Genomic DNA, 20,629 nt, shown 5'->3' on the forward strand with positions numbered 1-20,629 from the left:
TGGTGGTTGTAGTGGTGGTGGTGGTTGTAGTGGTGGTTGTAGTGGTGGTGGTGGCTGTAGTGGTGGTTGTTGTGGTGGAGGTTGTGGTGGGGGTGATGGTGGTTGTGGTGGGGGTGATGGTGGTGGTTGTGGTGTTGGTTGTGGTGGTGGTGGTTGTTGCGTACCGAGGTAGAGCCTCGCTCTCTCTCTCGTAGGGATGTCAATTGAGTAGCAGCGAGCATGGAAGCGATGTCCAGGTTGGAACTTTACAACGCGGGACCTTGCCTCCTGCCCTCGCCTGGTCGCGTTTGCTTCAATTCTCTCGCTCAGAGTTGTGTGTTTTGTTTGCGTTCCGACTGCAGATATTGTGGTCTATGCAAACATGACTCCTCGTAAAAAAGGTGTCAGTTTTCTTGCCAGATAGAAGAATAAAAAAACAATTATATCTCGCTTAAGTTGAATTTGTCTTCACCCGGCTCGCCACTTTGTAACTTTGTTTTACTTTAAATATTAACACAGTTTTTATTTTTACCAGGCCACGCCCGCGTGAGCTGCTGTACCGCTCTTGTTTTCACAAGCGACCTGCCCACAACAACAACAAGGTGGGGCTTGTCAACAGCGTGGTGTTCACTCTGGACGTGTGACGGTGTTCACTCTAGACGCGTGGAGGTGTTCACTCTAGACGCGTGGTGGTGTTCACTCTAGACGCGTGGCGGTGTTCACTCTCGACACGTGGCGGTGGTCACTCTAGACGCGTGGCGGTGTTCACTCTAGACGCGTGGCGGTGTTCACTCTAGACGCGTGGCGGTGTTCACTCTAGACGCGTGGCGGTGTTCACTCTAGATGCGTGGCGGTGTTCACTCTGGACGCGTGGCGGTGTTCACTCTAGACACGTGGCGGTGTTCACTCTGGACGCGTGGCGGTGTTCACTCTCTGCATGTGGAGTGGGGACAAGCGGGGGATCCTGAGGGAAATCCACGCGACCACGGGAAGAGAGAAAGAGATACGCAAACTCCAAATATACAGCAGGCGTCAGGGTCGCGATTGAACCCACGACTTCCTGTATGCCAGGAGAGGTAGTTAACATCTCACCACAGAGAGACACGCAGCCTTGGCAATGTTGATTGATCCTCAATGAATTACTTGGTGGAGTCAGGAAGCATTAATAGTGAGCGGATGAAGGTGGTTAGGCATGGGTCTGGACCAGGGGTCTGCAACCTTTAAGACATAAAGAGCCACTTGGACCCGTTTCCGAAGGAAAAAATAAACTGGGAGCCGCAAAACCATTGCAACATTTAAAACAAATATAACACTGCATATATTGTTTCTTACCTTATTGCTATATATATAGGATCGTGCAGTCAGCTGTCAATCTGAATAAAAAAAGGACTTTTTCACTTAACAATGTAAAATATATTTTTGCAAATTAATAGCTAAATTACCTGGTTAATGGGATTTTTGCTCCTGAACCTCAGTGCACAGTGTCTGCACATCAGGGCTGTAAGACGTCACCTTCATTTTCACACAGGCTTGCAAGCTGTCATCTGTGAGGCGTGATCGATGTTTGTTTTTAATATAGTTCATGTTGGAGAAGACCTGCTCACATACATATGTGGAGCCGAAGATCGACAGGACTCCAAATGCCTACTTTTTCATGTTTATATAAGTGTTGGGGATGGCATTCCATGTTTCGAATACAAGTTTGTCCTGTTTGGGAAGGTTTTCAATATCACTCCATTTATGATTCTGAGCCAGAATGGCCTTCTGACGGGCAACATCCTCAAGAGTAGCGGTCAAGCATTTGAACTTGGACACCCATATATCTTTGTCGGCTATATCGGCCAGTTCCATCTCAAGATCAGGTTGACTTACACCTGCAAATGCAGTCATATTCAATAGGGATGGATCGATCGCCAGGGGAGTGACAGGGAAGGATAATGTAGTTTTTTCCTCTCTGAACTCACAGAATCGTTTCCCAAACGAACTTTGCATTGTGGTGATTGCAGACTTGAAATATTCCAAATTTATCGTATCATGACTTTGTTTGAACTCTCTCAAAGAGGGAAAGTGAGACAGTGTACCTCTCTGTAAATCTTTGACAAACACTGTCAACTTGCGCTCGAATGCCAAAACCTCCTCCAGCATGTGCAGGGCTGTGCCTCCTTTCCCCTGAAGGGTTGTATTTAGCGTGTTTAGATGTGCTGTCATGTCTACCATAAAATGTAATTTTTCCAGCCACTCTGGCTGTTCCAGCTCAGCAAAGGTGAGCTCTTTGCTGCCCAGGAAGGTTTTTACTTCTTCCAAACATGTGACAAAGCAACGGCAACGTTATTGCCTGTCACCGGGCGGGCAGTGTGGAGCGGAGGGGCGACCTGTCAGCAGCGGCAACGCCAGAGCAGGTGTCACAGTGCGCCTCCTCCCCTCGCTAGCATCCGCCCCGGAGCCGCGGTCAAGGTTCAAAAGAGCCGCATGCGGCTCCGGAGCCGCAGGTTGCCGACCCCTGGTCTGGACACACCTCTTAACCATGCCAGTGTGTGACAGTGTAAAGTTTGTGTTGGCAGTAAAGTCTTTTAACTCTATTGAACACGGAGGTTATATCACAACAATAGTTTGTTTTCGTTTTCCTCTAGAACGCTTCATAAGAATGGAAACAGTCGAGAAGTTAACACAGCACACACATGCAGCTGAAGTCAGATCAGCATTCAAGGACATCGTGAGCCTGGCTGGCTTCACACCTCTAAGTTGCGATTGAACATTAATTTATGCATTTCTGCATAACACAAATAGTATTATTTTCAACACCTTTTGCTATATCAACTGATCTTCTTGGTTCGGAAAGACAGCGTCTGAATGACGCATTCAGACGCTGCCTTTCTGACAGACCTGTTCTTCACCTGAGGATGGCTGCTTGTGTTGTGGCCGAAACGTTGTGATAATTTTATTATGTTTAATTATTTCATTATTTCCCTTCTACGTGACTTTACCGAAAGAGCCAAGAAGATGAATCTCTGCAGTCATGAAAGCTTTAAATCGAAATTCATGTAAACTGAATTTAGCTTTTATAAATATTCCTTTTGTAGCCAGACAGCCGAAATTGTGTGCTCGGAGTTTTGGGTTAACATTCATTTTGAAGATACGAGGGCTTCCAGGCATGTTTATTACCATTCACCCTCTCATTGTGTGCCATAACAGCCCGTGTGATGAATTTGGTAAACTTTTTCACTATGTCATGAATATATGAATAAGTATAGACGTGTAATTCACGTGTCACTGTGTATATATGCATTCCTCTGTGTGGATATTATTTTTTTTCTGTCTGCAGCTGTCGCTGCCTCTGTCGCTTCATCTGCCGAATTTGTCTGATGGAGCAAAGGCACTCGGCGAAGCTCGGTACGACAAGGCAACAATGCGACCGGTGTGCATACAGCACGGATCATCCTGGAAAATTGACACGGCACCAGAGAACTCACACACGAGAGAAACCCTTCAAGTGCAGTGTGTGTGGGAAGCCGTTTGCACATTCATCTATTCTTGTAATACACCAGAGAACACACACGGGAGAGAAACCTTTCAAGTGCAGTGTGTGTGGGAAGGCGTTTGCACAGTCATCTGCTCTTGTAGCACACCAGAGAACACACACGGGAGAGAAACCCTTCAAGTGCAGTGTGTGTGGGAAGGCGTTTTCAAAGTCATGTGCTCTTAAAAAACACCAGAGAACACACACGGGAGAGAAACCCTTCCAGTGCAGAGTGTGCGGGAAGGCGTTTGCACAGTCATTTGCTCTTGTAGCACACCAGAGAACACACACGGGAGAGAAACCCTTCCAGTGCAGAGTGTGTGGGAAGGCGTTTGCACAGTCATTTGCTCTTGTAGCACACCAGAGAACACACACGGGAGAGAAACCCTTCAAGTGCACTGTGTGTGGGAAGGCGTTTTCAAAGTCATCTGCTCTTCAAAGACACCAGAGAACACACACGGGAGAGAAACCCTTCAAGTGCAGTGTGTGTGGGAAGGCGTTTGCACATTCATCTGCTCTTGTAATACACCAGAGAACACACACGGGAGAGAAACCCTTCAAGTGCAGTTTGTGTGGGAAGGCGTTTTCAGATCCATCTGCTCTTCATGTCCACCAGAGAAGACACACGGGAGACAAACCCTTCAAGTGCAGTGTGTGTGGGGAGGCGTTTGCACAGTTATCTGCTCTTGAAAGACACCAGAGAACACACATGGGAGAGAAACCCTTCAAGTGCACTGTGTGTGGGAAGGCGTTTGCACATTCATCTGCTCTTGAAAAACACCAGAGAACACACACGGGAGAGAAACCCTTCAAGTGCAGTGTGTGTGGGAAGGTGTTTGCACAGTCATCAAATCTTCAAAGACACCAGAGAAAACAGAAGCATCAGAAGATCCACAAGGAGTGGAGTCTGAAATCAGCTTGTGAAAGTCAAAGTGCCGCAATGAGCCCATCCCTCGTGAAACAAGAACCGGAAGAAAATCCCAGCTTGGACACTTTTAAGGGTATCGAGGTGAAATATGAAGAGGTGAAGGTGAAATGTGAAGAAGTGATGGTGAAGAGTGAAGAAGTGATGGTAAAATTTGAAGATGAAGAGTCAACTCCAAAATCGGACCTTCACATCGATGGAGGCAACGTGAAGCAGGAGGAGAATTCTGACTGTGAGGCAGAGCGAGGCAACTCCCAGCAGTTTGTGGAAGTGGAGGTGTGGGTGGACTTCCTCCGAGACAATACAAAGTCAAATGGAGACCCGGTAAATGTGTAAGCCTGAGACGATGTTGCTCCAATAGATGCACCTTTGTCACAGGCTATTAATGACAAGAATGAAGTTGAACACTCAATTCCTAGGTTCAACCTGCAGAGTAAGAGCGGCCAGTCTGTGTGGACCTGTGTGTTGGGTAGATCTCTAACCAGGAGCGAGAGCCAATAAGCTCCCAAGCATTCACTATGTTATCAATTGCATTTATATGGTGCTTGCTTAATCGCCTCGGCAACTCGGAGTTCTATATCGTTTCTCGTCTCAAACACTCGAAGAGCATCCCCAAGTAGCAGCTGCCCCTGTGTGGCACAAGGTGGTGGCCCTACACCGGCCTGCATGTGGACAAGAGCCTGTCAGTAGGGGGCAATGGTTGATATGGCATCTCAGTTGTGGAGTTTGTACGTAATGTTTAGAATTTGCTAAATTTTACCCAGATGCCAGCATGGAATGGCCGACTCGTTTTGAATGGTGCATTAGTATGTTGTACATACACTGTTAAGCAGACGGTGCGTATTTTTTTAATTAGCTTCTTGTTATTAGGATGTAACCTAATGCAGTATATTTCAGTGCAGTAATTCAATTTTGTTAATATGCCTATCAATAATTTAGAATGAATACTTGTATGATGGTGTGCGTACATGTACCATTTTGTCTATAAGGGTCAAACATTGAATAAGTGATGTTAGGACAAAGTGTGTGTTTTGCAAGTAACCTGTACAGATCACTCAGATGAGACTCATAGTTCGTGTGATACAGGTCAAAGGGTACTTTTGTGTTTTCAGGAAGCGTCTGCCTCTGGAGCAACTCATTGTCTTTGAAATAGGGAGCACACTCGGATCATTCATCAGTTACAAGGCATACCACTCAAACGTTACACATAGAGGAACATTCTCTACAACATGAATTATAATTTTGTCTTACGTGTTGACGTAGATTTTGTCTAACTAGGAAGAGAAATACTCCTTGCTGATTAACGTCTGGATATTCGTAATTGTCAGTTGAAGCAACCCCGGCTGCTCTTGAGACGCTGTGCACCACCAATACGGGTCCACAGGTGGCTTGCACTGAATCAATGACGGACTCCCAGAAGGCTGTGCTAGCTATAGTTTGTGTAAAATATTCCTCTGTTTCATGGAGAGATCGATAAATGAAAGATGTCGTGTCTGCTGATCTGCTTCATAGCAAGGAGGTAATTTTAAGAGCACATTTGAAATGCATTTTTGGTACAGATTTGTATTCGGTTACAAGGCAGAGCACATCTAGTAGATACATTCTGCACAACAACACTCATTCGAATTTTGCATGATGTCTTATATGTTGGCGAACTAGGACGAGAAATGGTCCTTGCCGATTAACGTCTGGATGTTGACAACCATGGGGTTGAAGCAAGCCTCACTGCCTGCGGCGCCCCTCACAACCATTTACGGCCTTGGGCCAGGAAAGTCACAAAAAAAATTCACACGAACGACACATCCACGCAAGCACCCGATGCTCCGTTTAGAAGTTTTAAAATGAAACAACTTTGAATTGTATTCTTTTTGAATTAGATTATTGTATTTCTTAATTAAAAGCTGATATCATTTTCCATCTGGAAGACTTCATTGAAAACGACATTTCGTGTGAATTTTCTCTAGTCGTTAAGTAGATGGCCTTACCGGGGTTCGGTTCGATGCGGACTTTCACCTGGTTGGGATCGTGGGGTGGAGATGAGGCGACACAGAGCTGGCTGTGCCAGAAGACCGCCATCTTCAGATCGATTCCAACGCGATCGAACGTCTGTCCCTGCTCCTCCGTCGTTCATGTAGGGGGCGCGTAGGTTTGCAGCGCCTCCTGCATGAAAACGAAGGAAAGTGCAGGGTTCATCACAGATGAAGTTGTGTGCTTATATAAGAGTACTCGCGGGAAGTACCCGGCGTGAAATTTCCCGCTTTTTATCGTAATATATAGGATACTAAGGCTAAGCACACCCGAGGATTGCACTTTTGTTAAAAAATGAAGCTGTAAAAATGTGTCCATTATTGGCCAAAAACGGCATATGTTAGTATGCCGATTTTCTATACTGGGACGTGAACATTTCATCATAAAATGTTCCACTTTTAATCTAATACATGGCATACTAAGGGTAAATACAATTGATGAATGAACTTTTTGTTGAAAAAGAAAGCTATGAAAATTTTGCTTATTTTGGTTAAAACCGGCATAAGTATGGCGATTTTATTTTTGGTACGTGAAAATGTAATGGTGAAATTTCCCACTTTTAAAGTAATATAGAGCTTAACAAAATGGAGGAATTCACTTTTTCTTGGAAAATCTAGCTATGAAAATTGAGCAAATTTTGGCCAAGAACGGCATTGGTTAACTATGCTGATTTGATGTTTTTACTTCAAATTTCATGGTGAAATTTCCCACTTTTAATGTAATATATAGGCTACTCAGGCTAACCACAACCGAGGAATGCACTTTTTCTTCAAAAATACAGCTGTAAAAATTCGTTAAATTTTAGCCAAAAACGGCAGTATGCCGATTTCCTGTTTGGGACGTGAAAATTTAATGGTGAAATTTCCCACTTTTAATGTAATATAGAGCATACTAATCCTTAACAAAATGGAGGAATTCACTTTTTCTTTTTACTTCTAAATTTATGCATGAAATTCCACACTTTTTAACGTAATATATAGGCTACTCAGGCTAAACACAACTAAGGAATGCACTTTTCGTTGAAAAATAAAGCTAGGAAAATTGGACCAATTTTGCCAAAAAACGGCCTAGGTTAGTATGGCGATCATCTTTTTAAGGACGTGAAAATGTCATCGTGAAATGTCGAGAGCCAAGCCACGACATCTACAAAGTGCTGCTCATAGCGAGTAGCAGCACCGATGGAGGTCGTCACGGCACACACAGAGGGGGTGGGTGGCCAGCCCCACGCCCGGCCGCCTTTGTCTCCCCAGTGCGAGCGATGTTGACACACCGCACCGGGTTCTCGTTTGAGGCCGTTTCGACACTGCCGCTCCCCTTCTGTCAACAAACTTGAACTCTGACCCCGCCCTCTGACGTCACCGCTCAGTGTGACCTCATCGGCGTCAAACGCCAGGGGGAGGTGTGCCTCGTTAGTGACGTCATGTCACCAAGGTATTCCCCCCACCCCCCGACCGCGAAGCTCTTGAGCGTGACGTCACCTCCGCTCGGCCGCTGCCGATATCTGTCCCAGTGCCAATCCTTATTTGGGCAAAGCTACGGCCGGTGACTGGCGCCTCATTAACATAATTTATTCGTGAAAGTCGTCGCGAGTTTTTTTGCGACGGGTTCAGCAGCCCCGCCCCATCCCTCCACGTCTGGGCTTGTCTCATTAACATAATTTGTTCAAGTTAAGTCCCGTTCGTCGTGGGAGGTGAGTGTCTTGTAACACGCAAGTGACGTCATGTCACCGCCTGCTGCCGCGTGACGTCACGAGGTAACGGAAAGTTTCCGCTCCGCGCGGGAACTGAAATCCGAGGTGAGAAATTCTCATCGCGGTTGTGGTGGTTGTTGTGGTGGTTGTTGTTGTGGTGGTGGTTGTGGTTGTTGTTTACCGAGGTAGAGCCTCGCTCTCTCTCTCTCGTAGGGATGTTATTTGAGTAGCAGCGAGCATGGAAGCGATGTCCAGATTTAAACTTTACAACGCGGGGCTTTGCCTCCTGCCCTCGCCTGGTCGCGTTCGCTTCAATTCTCTCGCTTCGTTTAGCAATTTCGATTTAAAGCTTCTTTCGTGACTGCAGTGATTCATCTGCTTGGTTCTTTCGGTAAAGTCATCACGTAGAATGGAAATAATAAAAGAATAAACATAAAATAATAAAAATGTAACATAATAAACTTTGAATATGTTTTATATCACGTAAAATGGAAATAATAAAATAATAAACATAAACCGATAAAATAATAAAAATAAAACATAACCTTTTAATTTGTTTTATATCACGTAGAATGGAAATAATAAAATAATAAAAATAAAACAAACTTTTATTATGTTTCACATCACGTAGAATGAAAATAATAAAATAGTAAAACTAATATGTTTAATATTTGTATTGTTTTATTATTTCCATTCTACGTGACTTTACCGAAAGAACCAAGAAGATAGTTTAGCAACCTGTGGAAGAACGCGATCAGCCAGGCGATGCGTTAGTTGTGACTGCAAGGATTCATGCCCTTAGGTTTGTTCGGTAAAGTCACCGTGTAGGTGAAAAATTAAATTAAAATTAATAAAAGTAACAATAGAATAAAATATAAAATAAAAAATCACGACGTTTCGGAGGCAACACAAGTCATCAGGTGGGACCGTCACAGCCAGATTTGCTGCATCAACTGAAGCGTGATTTTTTTATTATTTTATTTCTATTTTTACTTTTATTAATTTTAATTTAATTTTCTACCTACATGGTGACTTTACCAAAATAACCTAAGAGTACGTTAGTTGGTGTGTTGACCGACTCTGTGTTGCATTACATTTCAAATTATAAGTTTGTTGTGTCTCTCTCTGTGTGCAGTTTGGGAGGAAATGGCAGGAAATGAGTTTTCAAATTTAGATATTTTTCTGGGGGGGGGGACCCCAGACCCCCCTGGAAGATTTGGTCCCCCCCCAATGTTGACTCCATGGCTACGGCCTTGGATTGACGTGCTAATTTCTCTACCCCCCCCCCCCCTCTCTACCCCCCCCCCTCTCTCTGCCCCCCCCCCCCCTCTCTCTGCCCCTCTCTCTATTTAAGGCCTCGACACAGGCGTTGTTTCTCTGTGTGCTTGTGTCTCTCTCTGTGTGTCTCTGTGTCATCTCTCTGTGTCTATGTGTGTGTGTCTCTCTCTGTGTGTCTGTGTCATCTGTCTGTGTGTCTACAGTGAGGGAAAAGAGTATTTGATCCCCTGCTGATTTTGTACGATTGCCCACTGACAAAGAAATGATCAGTCTATAATTTTAATGGTAGGTTTATTTGAACAGTGAGAGACAGAATAACAACAACAAAAATCCAGAAAAACGCATGTCAAAATGTTATAAATGGATTTGCGTTTTAATGAGGGAAATAAGTATTTGACCCCTCTGCAAAACATGACTTAGTACTTGGTGGCAAAACCCTTGTTGGCAATCACAGAGTTCAGACGTTTCTTGTAGTTGGCCACCAGGTTTGCACACATTTCAGGAGGGATTTTGTCCCACTCCTCTTTGCAGATCTTCTCCAAGTCATTAAGGTTTCGAGGCTGACGTTTGGCAACTCGAACCTTCAGCTCCCTCCACATATTTTCTATGGGATTAAGGTCTGGAGACTGGCTAGGCCACTCCAGGACCTTAATGTGCTTCTTCTTGAGCCACTCCTTTGTTGCCTTGGCCGTGTGTTTTGGGTCATTGTCATGCTGGAATACCCATCCACGACCTATTTTCAATGCCCTGGCTGAGGGAAGGAGGTTCTCACCCAAGATTTGACAGTACATGGCCCCGTCCATCGTCCCTTTGATGCGGTGAAGTTGTCATGTCCCTTTAGCAGAAAAACACCCCCAAAGCATAATGTTTCCATCTCCATGTTTGACGGTGGTGATGGTGTTCTTGGGGTGATAGGCAGCATTCCTCTTCCAAACGCGGCGAGTTGAGTTGATGCCAAAGAGCTCCATTTTGGTCTCATCTGACCACAACACTTTCACCCAGTTGTCCTCTGAATCATTCAGATGTTCATTGGCAAACTTCAGATGGGCATGTAAATGTGCTTTCTTGAGCAGGGGGACCTTGCGGGCGCTGCAGGATTTCAGTCCTTCACGGCGTAGTGTGTTACCAACTGTTTTCTTGGTGACTATAGTCTCAGCTGCCTTGAGATCATTGACAAGATCCTCCCGTGTAGTTCTGGGCTGATTCCTCACCGTTTTCATGATCATTGCAACTCCACGAGGTGAGATCTTGCATGGAGCCCCAGGCCGAGTGAGATTTACAGTTCTTTTGTGTTTCTTCCATTTGCGAATAATCGCACCAACTGTTGTCACCTTATCGCCAAGCTGCTTGGCGATGGTCTTGTAGCCCATTCCAGCCTTGTGTAGGTCTACAATCTTGTCCCTGACATCCTTGGAGAGCTCTTTGGTCTTGGCCATGGTGGAGAGTTTGGAATCTGATTGATTGATTTCTACTGTGAACAGGTGTCTTTTATACAGGTAACAAGCTGATATTAGGAGCACTCCCTTTAAGAGTGTGCTCCTAATCTCAGCTCGTTACCTGTATAAAAGACACCTGGGAGCCAGAAATCATTCTGATTGAGAGGGGGTCAAATACTTATTTCCCTCATTAAAATGCAAATCAATTTATAACATTTTTGACATGCGTTTTTCTGGATTTTTGTTGTTGTTATTCTGTCTCTCACTGTTCAAATAAACCTACCATTAAAATTATAGACTGATCATTTCTTTGTCAGTGGGCAAACGTACAAAATCAGCAGGGGATCAAATACTTTTTTACCTCACTGTATGTGTGTGTCTCTCTTTGTGTGTCTCTGTGTCATCTCTCTCTGTGTGTCTATGTGTGTGTCTCTCTCTCTGTGTCTTTCTGTCATCTCTCTCTGCTTATGTGTCTGTCTATGTGTCTCTGTGTCTGTGTTTTGTCTCTCTCTCAAATTGAGCAATCTTTGGAAGAACGTTATCAACCAGTTGGGGTGTTGACTGTTATGTTAGCTGACTCTCTGTTGTATTGCATTACATTTCTAAGTTTACTAGGTTTTTTTTCTCTTTCATTTGTACCTGATGATGATTGCTTGTGTTGCAATCGAAACGTCGTATGCTATTTGCACACAGCGTTGGTTTAGGTGCTTTTTGTGGAATATTTTGCTGTTTTTCCCTGGATTTTAATGTTTGCACAGTCACATAGTCACTTTAAGATGTTTCCTCGTTCATGTTTTAGTTTTTTGTTTGTTACGGTTGCATCCGATTCAAGAGCCGAATGGCTCACGCGGCTATACCAAATAAATGAAACAGAAACTATAATTTTATTTATTTATTTATTCTACGTGACTTTACCGAAAGAACCAAAGAGTATCTTGCTTAAGTTTTAATTTCTCTTCACCTGGCTCGCTACTTTGTAACTTTGTTTTATTTGAAATATTCACACTTTTTTTTTTCATTTTTTACCAGGCCACGCCCGCTTGAGCTGCTGTACCGCTCTTGTTTTCAGAAGCGACCTGCTCACAACAACAACAACAACAAGGTGAGGCTTGTCAACAGCGTGGTGGTGTTCACTCTGGACGCGTGGCGGTGTTCACTCTGGACGCGTGGCGGTGTTCACTCTAGACGCGTGACGGTGTTCACTCTGGACGCGTGGCGGTGTTCACTCTGGACGCGTGGCGGTGTTCACTCTGGACGCGTGGCGGTGTTCACTCTGGACGCGTGGCGTTGTTCACTCTGGACGCGTGGCGGTGTTCACTCTGGACGCGTGGTGGTGTTCACTCTGGACGCGTGGCGGTGTTCACTCTGGACGCGTGGCGGTGTTCACTCTGGACGCGTGGCGTTGTTCACTCTGGACGCGTGGCGGTGTTCACTCTGGACGCGTGGCGGTGTTCACTCTGGACGCGTGGCGGTGTTCACTCTGGACGCGTGGCGGTGTTCACTCTGGACGCGTGACGGTGTTCACTCTGGACGCGTGGCGTTGTTCATTCTGGACGCGTGGCGGTGTTCACTCTGGACGCGTGGCGGTGTTCACTCTGGACGCGTGGCGGTGTTCACTCTGGACGCGTGGCGGTGTTCACTCTGGACGCGTGGCGGTGTTCACTCTGGACGCGTGGCGGTGTTCACTCTGGACGCGTGGCGGTGTTCACTCTGGACGCGTGGCGGTGTTCACTCTGGACACGTGGCGTTGTTCACTCTCTGCATGTGGAGTGGGGACAATCGGGGGATCCGCAGGGAAATCCACGCGACCACGGGAAGAGAGAAAGACACACAAACTAAATATACAGCAGGCGTCAGGGTTGGGATGAATCCACGACTTCCTGTATGCCAGGAGAGGTAGTTAACATCTCACCACGGGGAGCGAGAGAGACACGCAGCCTCAGGGGTGTTGATTAATCCTCATTGAATTACTTTGTGGAGTCAGGAAGCATTAATAGTGAGCAAATGAAGGTGGGTAGGCATGGGTCTGGACACACCTCTTAACCATGCCAGTGTGTGACAGTGTAAAGTTTGTGTTGGCAGTTAAGTCTATTAACTCTATTGAACACGGAGGTTATACTGTATCACAACAATAGTTTGTTTTTGTTTTCCTCTGGAACTTTATAAGAATGGAAACAGTCAAGAAGTTAACACAGCACACACATGCAGCTGAAGTCAGATCTGTTCATTCCAGCGTGCAAGGACATCGTGAGCCTGGCTGGCTTCACACCTCTAAGTTGCGATTGAACATTAATTTATGCATTTTTGCATAACACAATTAGTATTATTTTCAACACCTTTTGCTATGTCAGCTAAATTTAGCTTTCATAAATATTCCTTTTGTAGCTAGACAGCCTAAAATTGCGTGCTCTGAGTTTTGGGTTAACATTCATTTTGAAGATACGAGGGCTTCCAGGCATGTTTATGACCATTCACCCTCTCATTGTGTGCCCTACCAGCCCGTGTGATGAATTTGGGAAACTTTTTCACTATGTCATGAATATATGAATAAGTGTCGACTTATAAGTCATGTGTTACTGTGTAAATATGCATTCCTCTGTGCATCGATACTGACGTGGATGTAACTTTTTTTCTGTCTGCAGCTGTCGCTTCCTCTGCAGAATTGGTCTGATGGAGCAAAGGCACTCGGCGCGGCTCGGTGCAAAAAGGCATCAATGCGACCGGTGTGCATACAGCACGGATCATCCTGGACATTTGACAAGGCACCAGAAAACTCACACAGGAGAGAAACCCTTCAAGGGCAGTGTGTGTGGGAAGGCGTTTTCAGATTCATCTACTCGTGTAAAACACCAGAGAATGCACACGGGAGATAAACCCTTCAAGTGCAGTGTGTGTGGGGAGGCGTTTGCACAGTCATCTGCTCTTGAAAGACACCAGAGAACACACACGGGAGAGAAACCCTTCAAGTGCAGTGTGTGTGGGAAGGCGTTTTCACAGTCAACTAATCTTGTAGCACACCAGAGAACACACACGGGAGAGAAACCCTTCAAGTGCAGTGTGTGTGGGAAGGCGTTTTCACAGTCAACTAATCTTGTAACACACCAGAAAACTCACACGGGAGAGAAACCCTTTAAGTGCAGTGTGTGTGGGAAGGCGTTTTTATTTTCATCTCATCTTGAAATACACCAGAGAACACACACGAGAGAGAAACCCTTCAGGTGCACTCTGTGCGGGGCGGCATTTGCACGTAAAGATTATCTTCAAGTACACCAGAGAACACACACGGGAGAGAAACCCTTCAAGTGCAGTGCGTGTGGGAAGGCGTTTTCAGATGCATCTACTCTTGTAACACACCAGAGAACACACACGGGAGAGAAACCCTTCAAGTGCAGTGTGTGTGGGAAGGCGTTTTCACAGTCAACTAATCTTGTAGCACACCAGAGAACACACACCAGAGAGAAACCCTTCAGGTGCACTCTGTGCGGGACGGCATTTGCACGTGATCAAACTCTTCAAGTACACCAGAGAACACACACGGGAGAAAAACCCTTCAAGTGCAGTGTGTGTGGGAAGGCGTTTGCACTGTCATCTGGTCTTGAAAGACACCAGAGAACACACACGGGAGAGAAACCCTTCAAGTGCAGTGTGTGTGGGAAGGCGTTTGCACAGTCATCAAATTTTCATGTACACCAGAGAACACACAAGCATCAGAAGGTCCACCAGGAGTGGAGTCTGAAATCAGCTTGTGAAAGTCAAAGTGCTGCAATGAGCCCATCCCTCATCAAACAAGAACCAGAAGAAAATCCCAGCTTGGACACTTTTAAAGGTATCGAGGTGAAATATGAAGAGGTGAAGGTGAAATGTGAAGAAGTGATGGTGAAGAGTGAAGAAGTGATGGTAAAATGTGAAGATGAAGATTCAACTCCCAAATGGGACCTTCACTTCGATGGAGGCAACGTGAAGCAGGAGGAGAATTCTGACTGTGAGGCAGAGCGAGGCAACTCCCAGCAGTTTGTGGAAGTGGAGGTGTGGGTGGACTTCCTCCGAGACAATACAAAGTCAAATGGAGACCCGGTAGATGCGTAAGCCTGAGACGATGTCGCTCCAATAGATGCACCTTTGTCACAGGCTATTAATGACAAGAATGAAGTTGAACACTCAATTCCTAGGTTCAACCTGCAGGGTAAGAGCGGCAAGTCTGTGTGGACCTGTGTGTTGGGTAGATCTCTAACCAGGAGCGAGAGCCAATAAGCTCCCAAGCATTCGCTATGTTATCAATTGCATTTATATGGTGCTTGCTTAATCGCCTCGGCAACTCGGAGTTCTATAAATATACAAACACAGACATAATTTCAACCGTGATGATGGGTACAAACTTAGTAATCATTGGAAAGATGTTATCAACCACGCAAAAAAGACTTAATTACACATTTTTGGACCATCTTATCTGACAGGCACTATTTTACTTTACTTTACCGAGTGTTACCATCCCCAGTGTTTAACAGTACTCTCTTCATTGTTCAGCCAGCACTGGTATAAACATTGGCATTTTCGTTCTTTTCTATCATGTGTATCAACAGGTGCTTGTACACAAACATGTCCACGTACACTTGCACCCCACACTCTCTTTTGGCCTCCCCTCCCCCTCTGTCCAATGCGTTGGCGTGTGCAGCAGTAGTTGCTTGCGCACAACCACGTCCACGCCGCCGACTCTCGTGTACCACGTCGTGCATTCTTTTGGCCCCGCCCCCCCTCCCCCTCCCGATGCGTTCTACGTGGCACGTCGTGCCGTCTTTGAGCCCCGCGCCCCTCCCTCCCGATACGTTCCATTCATTGGCTACCACATTCTGATGAGCTCCCCCCCCCCCTCTCCTCCCCCCTCAACTTGCTTTTAAGGGATTACATCTTGAATCATTGCCTCACTTGATGCAGCAAATCTGGCTGTGACGGTCCCACCTGATGACGGAGACTTGTGTTGCCTCCGAAACGTCGTGATTTTTATTTTATTTTACTTTCATTAATTTTAATGTTTTACCTACGTGACTTTACCGAAAAAACCTAAGAATATGAATCCTTGCAGTCACGAAAGCTTCAAATCTAGAATGAGTTCTATATCGTTTCTCGTCTCAAACACTCGAAGAGCATCCCCGAGTAGCAGCTGCCCCTATGTGGCACAAGGTGGTGGCCGTGCACCGGCCTGCATGTGGACAAGAGCCTGTCAGTAGGAGGCGATGGTTGATGTGGCATCTTAGTTGTGGAGTTTGTAGGTAATGTTTAGAATTTTATCTATTTTGACCCAGATCCCAGCATGCAATGGCCTACTCGTTTTGAATGGTGCATTAGTATGTTGTACATACACTGTTTAGCAGACGGTGCGTATTTTTTAAATTAGCTTCTTGTTAATAGGATGTAACCTAATGCAGTATATTTCAGTGCAGTAATTCCATTTTGTTAATATGCCTGTCAATAAGTTACAATGAATACTTGTCTGATTGGGTTTGTACATGTAACCTTTTGTCTATAAGAGTCAAACATTGAATAAGTGATGTTAGGACACTGTGTTTTTGGAGTTACCTGTACAGATAACTCAGGTGAGACTCATTGTTCTTGTGATACAGGTCAAAGGGTACTTTTGTGTTTTCAGGAAGCATCTCCCTCTGGAGCAACTCATTGTCTTTGAAATAGGGAGCACACTCGGATCATTCATCTGTTACAAGGCATACCACTCAAAAGTTACACGTAGAGGAGATACATTCTCTACAACACGAATTATAATTTTGTATTACGTGTTGACGTAGATTTTGTCTAACTAGGGCTAGAAATGCTCCTTGCTGATTAACGTTTGGATGTCAGTAACTATCGGTTGAAGCAAGCCCGGCTGCTCTTGAGACGCTGTGCACCAATAAGGGTCCCCAGGTGGCTTGCACTGAATCAATGACGGACTCCCAGAAGGCTTTGCTAGTTATAGTTTGGGTAAAATATTCCTCTGTTTCATGGAGAGATCGATAAATGAAAGATGTCGTGTCTGCTGATCTGCTTCATAGCAAGGAGGTAATTTTAAGAGCACATTTGAAATGCATTTTTGGTACAGATTTGTATTCGGTTACAAGGCAGAGCACATCTAGTAGATACATTCTGCACAACAACACTCATTTTAAATTTGCATGACGTCTTATATGTTGGCGAACTAGGACAAGAAATGGTCCTTGCCGATTAACGTCTGGATGTTCACAACCATGTGTTGAAGCAAGCCTGACCGCCTGCGGCGTCCCTCACAACCATTTATGGCCTTGGGCCAGGAAAGTCACGAAGAAAATTGCGCACGAACGACGCATTCACGCAAGCTCCCGATGCTCCGTTTTGAAGTTTTAAAATGAAACAACTTTGAATTGTATTATGTTTTGCATTTGATACTTGTATTTCTTCATTAAAAGCTGATATCATTTTCCATCTGGAAGACTTCATTGAAAACGACATTTCGTGTGAATTTTCTCTAGTCGTTAAGTAGATGGCCTTACCGGGGTTCGGTTCGATGCGGACTTTCACCTGGTTGGGATCGCGGGGTGGAGATGAGGCGACACAGAGCTGGCCGTGCCAGAAGACCGCCATCTTCAGATCGATTCCAACGCGATCGAACGTCTGTCCCTGCTCCTCCGTCGTTCATGCAGGGGGCGCGTAGGTTTGCAGCGCCTCCTGCATGAAAACGAAGGAAAGTGCAGGGTTCATCACAGATGAAGTTGTGTGCTTATATAAGAGTACTCGCGGGAAGTACCCGGCGTGAAATTTCCCGCTTTTTATCGTAATATATAGGATACTAAGGCTAAGCACACCCGAGGATTGCACTTTTGTTGAAAAATGAAGTTGCAAATATTTGTCCATTATTGGCCAAAAACGGCATAGGTTAGTATGCCGATATTCTATATTGGGACGTGCACATTTCATCATAAAATTTTCAACTTTTAATCTAATACATAGCATACTAAGGATAAATACAATGGAGCAATGAACTTTTGTCGACAAATAAGGCTGAAAGTTTGGCCAATTTTATTCTTTTACTTTTAAATTTCATGGTGAAATTTCCCACTTTTTTTTTACGTAATCTATATAGGATACTAAGGCTAAACACACCCGAGGATTGCACTTTTGTTAAAAAATGAAGCTGTAAAAATGTGTCCATTATTGGTACGTGAACATTTCATCATAAAATATTCCACTTTTAATCTAATACACGGCATACTAAGGGTAAATACAATTGATGAATGAACTTTTTGTTGAAAAAGAAAGCTATGAAAATTTTGCTTATTTTGGTTAAAACCGGCATAAGTATGGCGATTTTATTTTTGGGACGTGAAAATGTAATGGTGAAATTTCCCACTTTTAAAGTAATATAGAGCATACTAATGCTTAACAAAATGGAGGAATTCACTTTTTATTGGAAAATCTAGCTATGAAAATTGAGAAAATTTTGGCCAAGAACGGCATAGGTTAACTATGCCGATTTGATCTTTTTACTTAAAATTTAATGGTGAAATTTCTCACTTTTAATGTAATATATAGACTACTCAGGCTAAACACAACCGAGGAATGCACTTTTTGTTAAAAAATACAGCTGTAAAAATTCGTTAAATATTAGCCAAAAACGGCAGAGGTTAGTATGTTGATTTTCTGTTTGGGACGTGAACATTTCATCGTGAAATTTTCCACTTTTAATCTAATACATAGCAAACTAAGGCTAAATACAATGGAGCAATGAACCTTTGTCGACAAATAAGGCTGTGAAAGTTTGGCCAATTTTGGCCGATTTTATTTTTTTACTTTAAAATTTCATGGTGAAATTTACCACTTTCTTTTTACGTAATATATAGGATACTAAGGCTAAGCACACCCGAGGATTGCACTTTTGTTGAAAAATGAAGCTGTAAAAATTTGCCCATTATTGGCCAAAAACGGCATAGGTTAGTATGCTGAAAACGGCATTTTAATCTAATACATGGCATACTACGGGTAAATACAATAGAGGAATAAACTTTCGTCCTAAAATAAAGCTGTGAAAGTTGGGCTTATTCAGCCTAAAAACGGCACAGTATGCCGATTAACTTTTTTACATAAGAAAATTTCATGCATGAAATTCCCCACTTTTTAACGTAATATATGGGCTACTCAGGCTAAACACAACCAAGGAATGCACTTTTCGTTGCAAAAAAAAGCTAAAAAAATTTTGATCGATTTTGCCAAAAAACGGCCTAGGTTAGTATGGCGATTATCTTTTATGGACGTGAAAATGTCATCGTGAAATGTCGCCAGCGGTGTGCTGGAGAGCCAAGCCACGACATCTACAAAGCGCTGCTCATAGCGAGTAGCAGCACCGATGGAGGTCGTCACGGCACACACAGAGGGGGTGGGTGGCCAGCACCACGCCCGGCCGCCTTTGTCTCCCCAGTGCTGGCGATGTTGACACACCGCACCGGGTTCTCGTTTGAGGCCGTTTCGACACTGCCGCTCCCTTTCTGTCAACAAACTTGAACTCTGACCCCGCTCTCTGACGTCACCGCTCAGCGTGACCTCATCGGCATCAAACGCCAGGGGGAGGTGTACCCCGCAAGTGACGTCATGTCACCTGCTGCCGCGTGACGTCACGAGGTAACGGAAAGTTGCCGCTCCGCGCGGGAACTGAAATCCGAGGTAAGAAATTCTCATCGCGGTTGTGGTGGTGGTTGTTGTGGTGGTTGTTGTTTACCGAGGTAGAGCCTCGCTCTCTCTCTCTCGCAGGGATGTTATTTGAGTAGCAGCGAGCATGGAAGCGATGTCCTGATTGAAACTTTACAACGCGGGGCCTTGCCTCCTGCCCTCGCCTGGTCGCGTTCGCTTCAATTCTCTCGCTTCGTTGAGCAATTTCGATTTAAAGCTTTCGTGACTGCAGTGATTCATCTGCTTGGTTCTTTCGGTAAAGTCATCACGTAGAATGGAAATAATAAAATAATAAACATAAAACAATACAATAATAAAAATGTAACATAATAAACTTTTAATATGTTTTACATCACGTAGAATGGAAATAATAAAATAGTAAAACTAATATGTTAAATAATTTTTATTATTTTATTATTTCCATTCTACGTGACTTTACCGAAAGAACCAAGAAGATAGTTTAGCAACCTGTGGAAGAACGCGATCAGCCAGGCGATGCGTTAGTTGTGTTAACTCTAGATTTGAAGCTTTCGTGACTGCAAGGATTCATGCCCTTAGGTTTTTTCGGTAAAGTCACCGTGTAGGTGAAAAATTAAATAAAAATTAATAAAAGTAACAATAGAAATAAAATATAAAATAAAAAATCACGACGTTTCGGAGGCAACACAAGTCATCAGGTGGGACCGTCACAGCCAGATTTGCTGCATCAAGTGAAGCGTGATTTTTTATTATTTTATTTCTATTTTTACTTTTTTAAATTTAATTTTCTACCTACATGGTGACTTTATCGAAACAACCTAAGAGTACGTTAGTTGGTGTGTTGACCGACTCTGTGTTGCATTGCATTTCAAATATTAAGTTTGTTTGATTAAGTGTCTCTCTCTGTGTGCAGTCACCAAAGCTCCAAATCTCTCATTGACACAAGGCCGTAGTTATAATGTTATAATAAATATAATATATATTAATTATAATGTTATAATAAGTATAATATGTTATAATAATTATAACATGTTATAATAATCATAATATGTTATAATAATTAAAATACTCAAATATGCCCCTCCAATATATTGCTGTAAAAATCTTTA

General features: G+C 44.1%; 2 protein-coding genes across 4 annotated transcripts in view; both read left to right on the forward strand.

Annotated features, from left to right (window-relative positions):
* Positions 1 to 6,359, forward strand: part of LOC144738346 (uncharacterized) — a 35,171-nt gene extending 28,812 nt beyond the window's left edge. The window contains exon 2 of the mRNA XM_078621393.1: positions 4,789 to 6,359. The gene's annotated coding sequence lies outside the window, so the exon portion shown is untranslated. The remainder of the gene's footprint in view (positions 1 to 4,788) is intronic.
* The window catches only part of LOC144738344 (uncharacterized), a 69,892-nt gene that overhangs the window by 19,317 nt on the left and 29,946 nt on the right, over positions 1 to 20,629 (forward strand). Inside the window, exons 2-4 of one of the 3 annotated variants that reach the window (XM_078621389.1) lie at positions 515 to 581; positions 869 to 1,055; positions 3,302 to 6,359. In XM_078621389.1, coding sequence (XP_078477515.1) covers positions 3,342 to 4,757 — 1,416 coding nt within the window. In that variant the 5' untranslated portion in view covers positions 515 to 581; positions 869 to 1,055; positions 3,302 to 3,341 and the 3' untranslated portion in view covers positions 4,758 to 6,359. Of the gene's footprint in view, positions 1 to 514; positions 582 to 868; positions 1,056 to 3,301; positions 6,360 to 13,754; positions 15,023 to 20,629 lie in introns of those variants that run through there. The other 2 variants (XM_078621391.1, XM_078621390.1) reach the window with 2 other exon arrangements.

This window comes from Lampetra planeri, chromosome 81, assembly GCF_965212315.1.
Source record: "Lampetra planeri chromosome 81, kcLamPlan1.2.h2, whole genome shotgun sequence".
Lineage (NCBI taxonomy): Eukaryota > Metazoa > Chordata > Hyperoartia > Petromyzontiformes > Petromyzontidae > Lampetra > Lampetra planeri.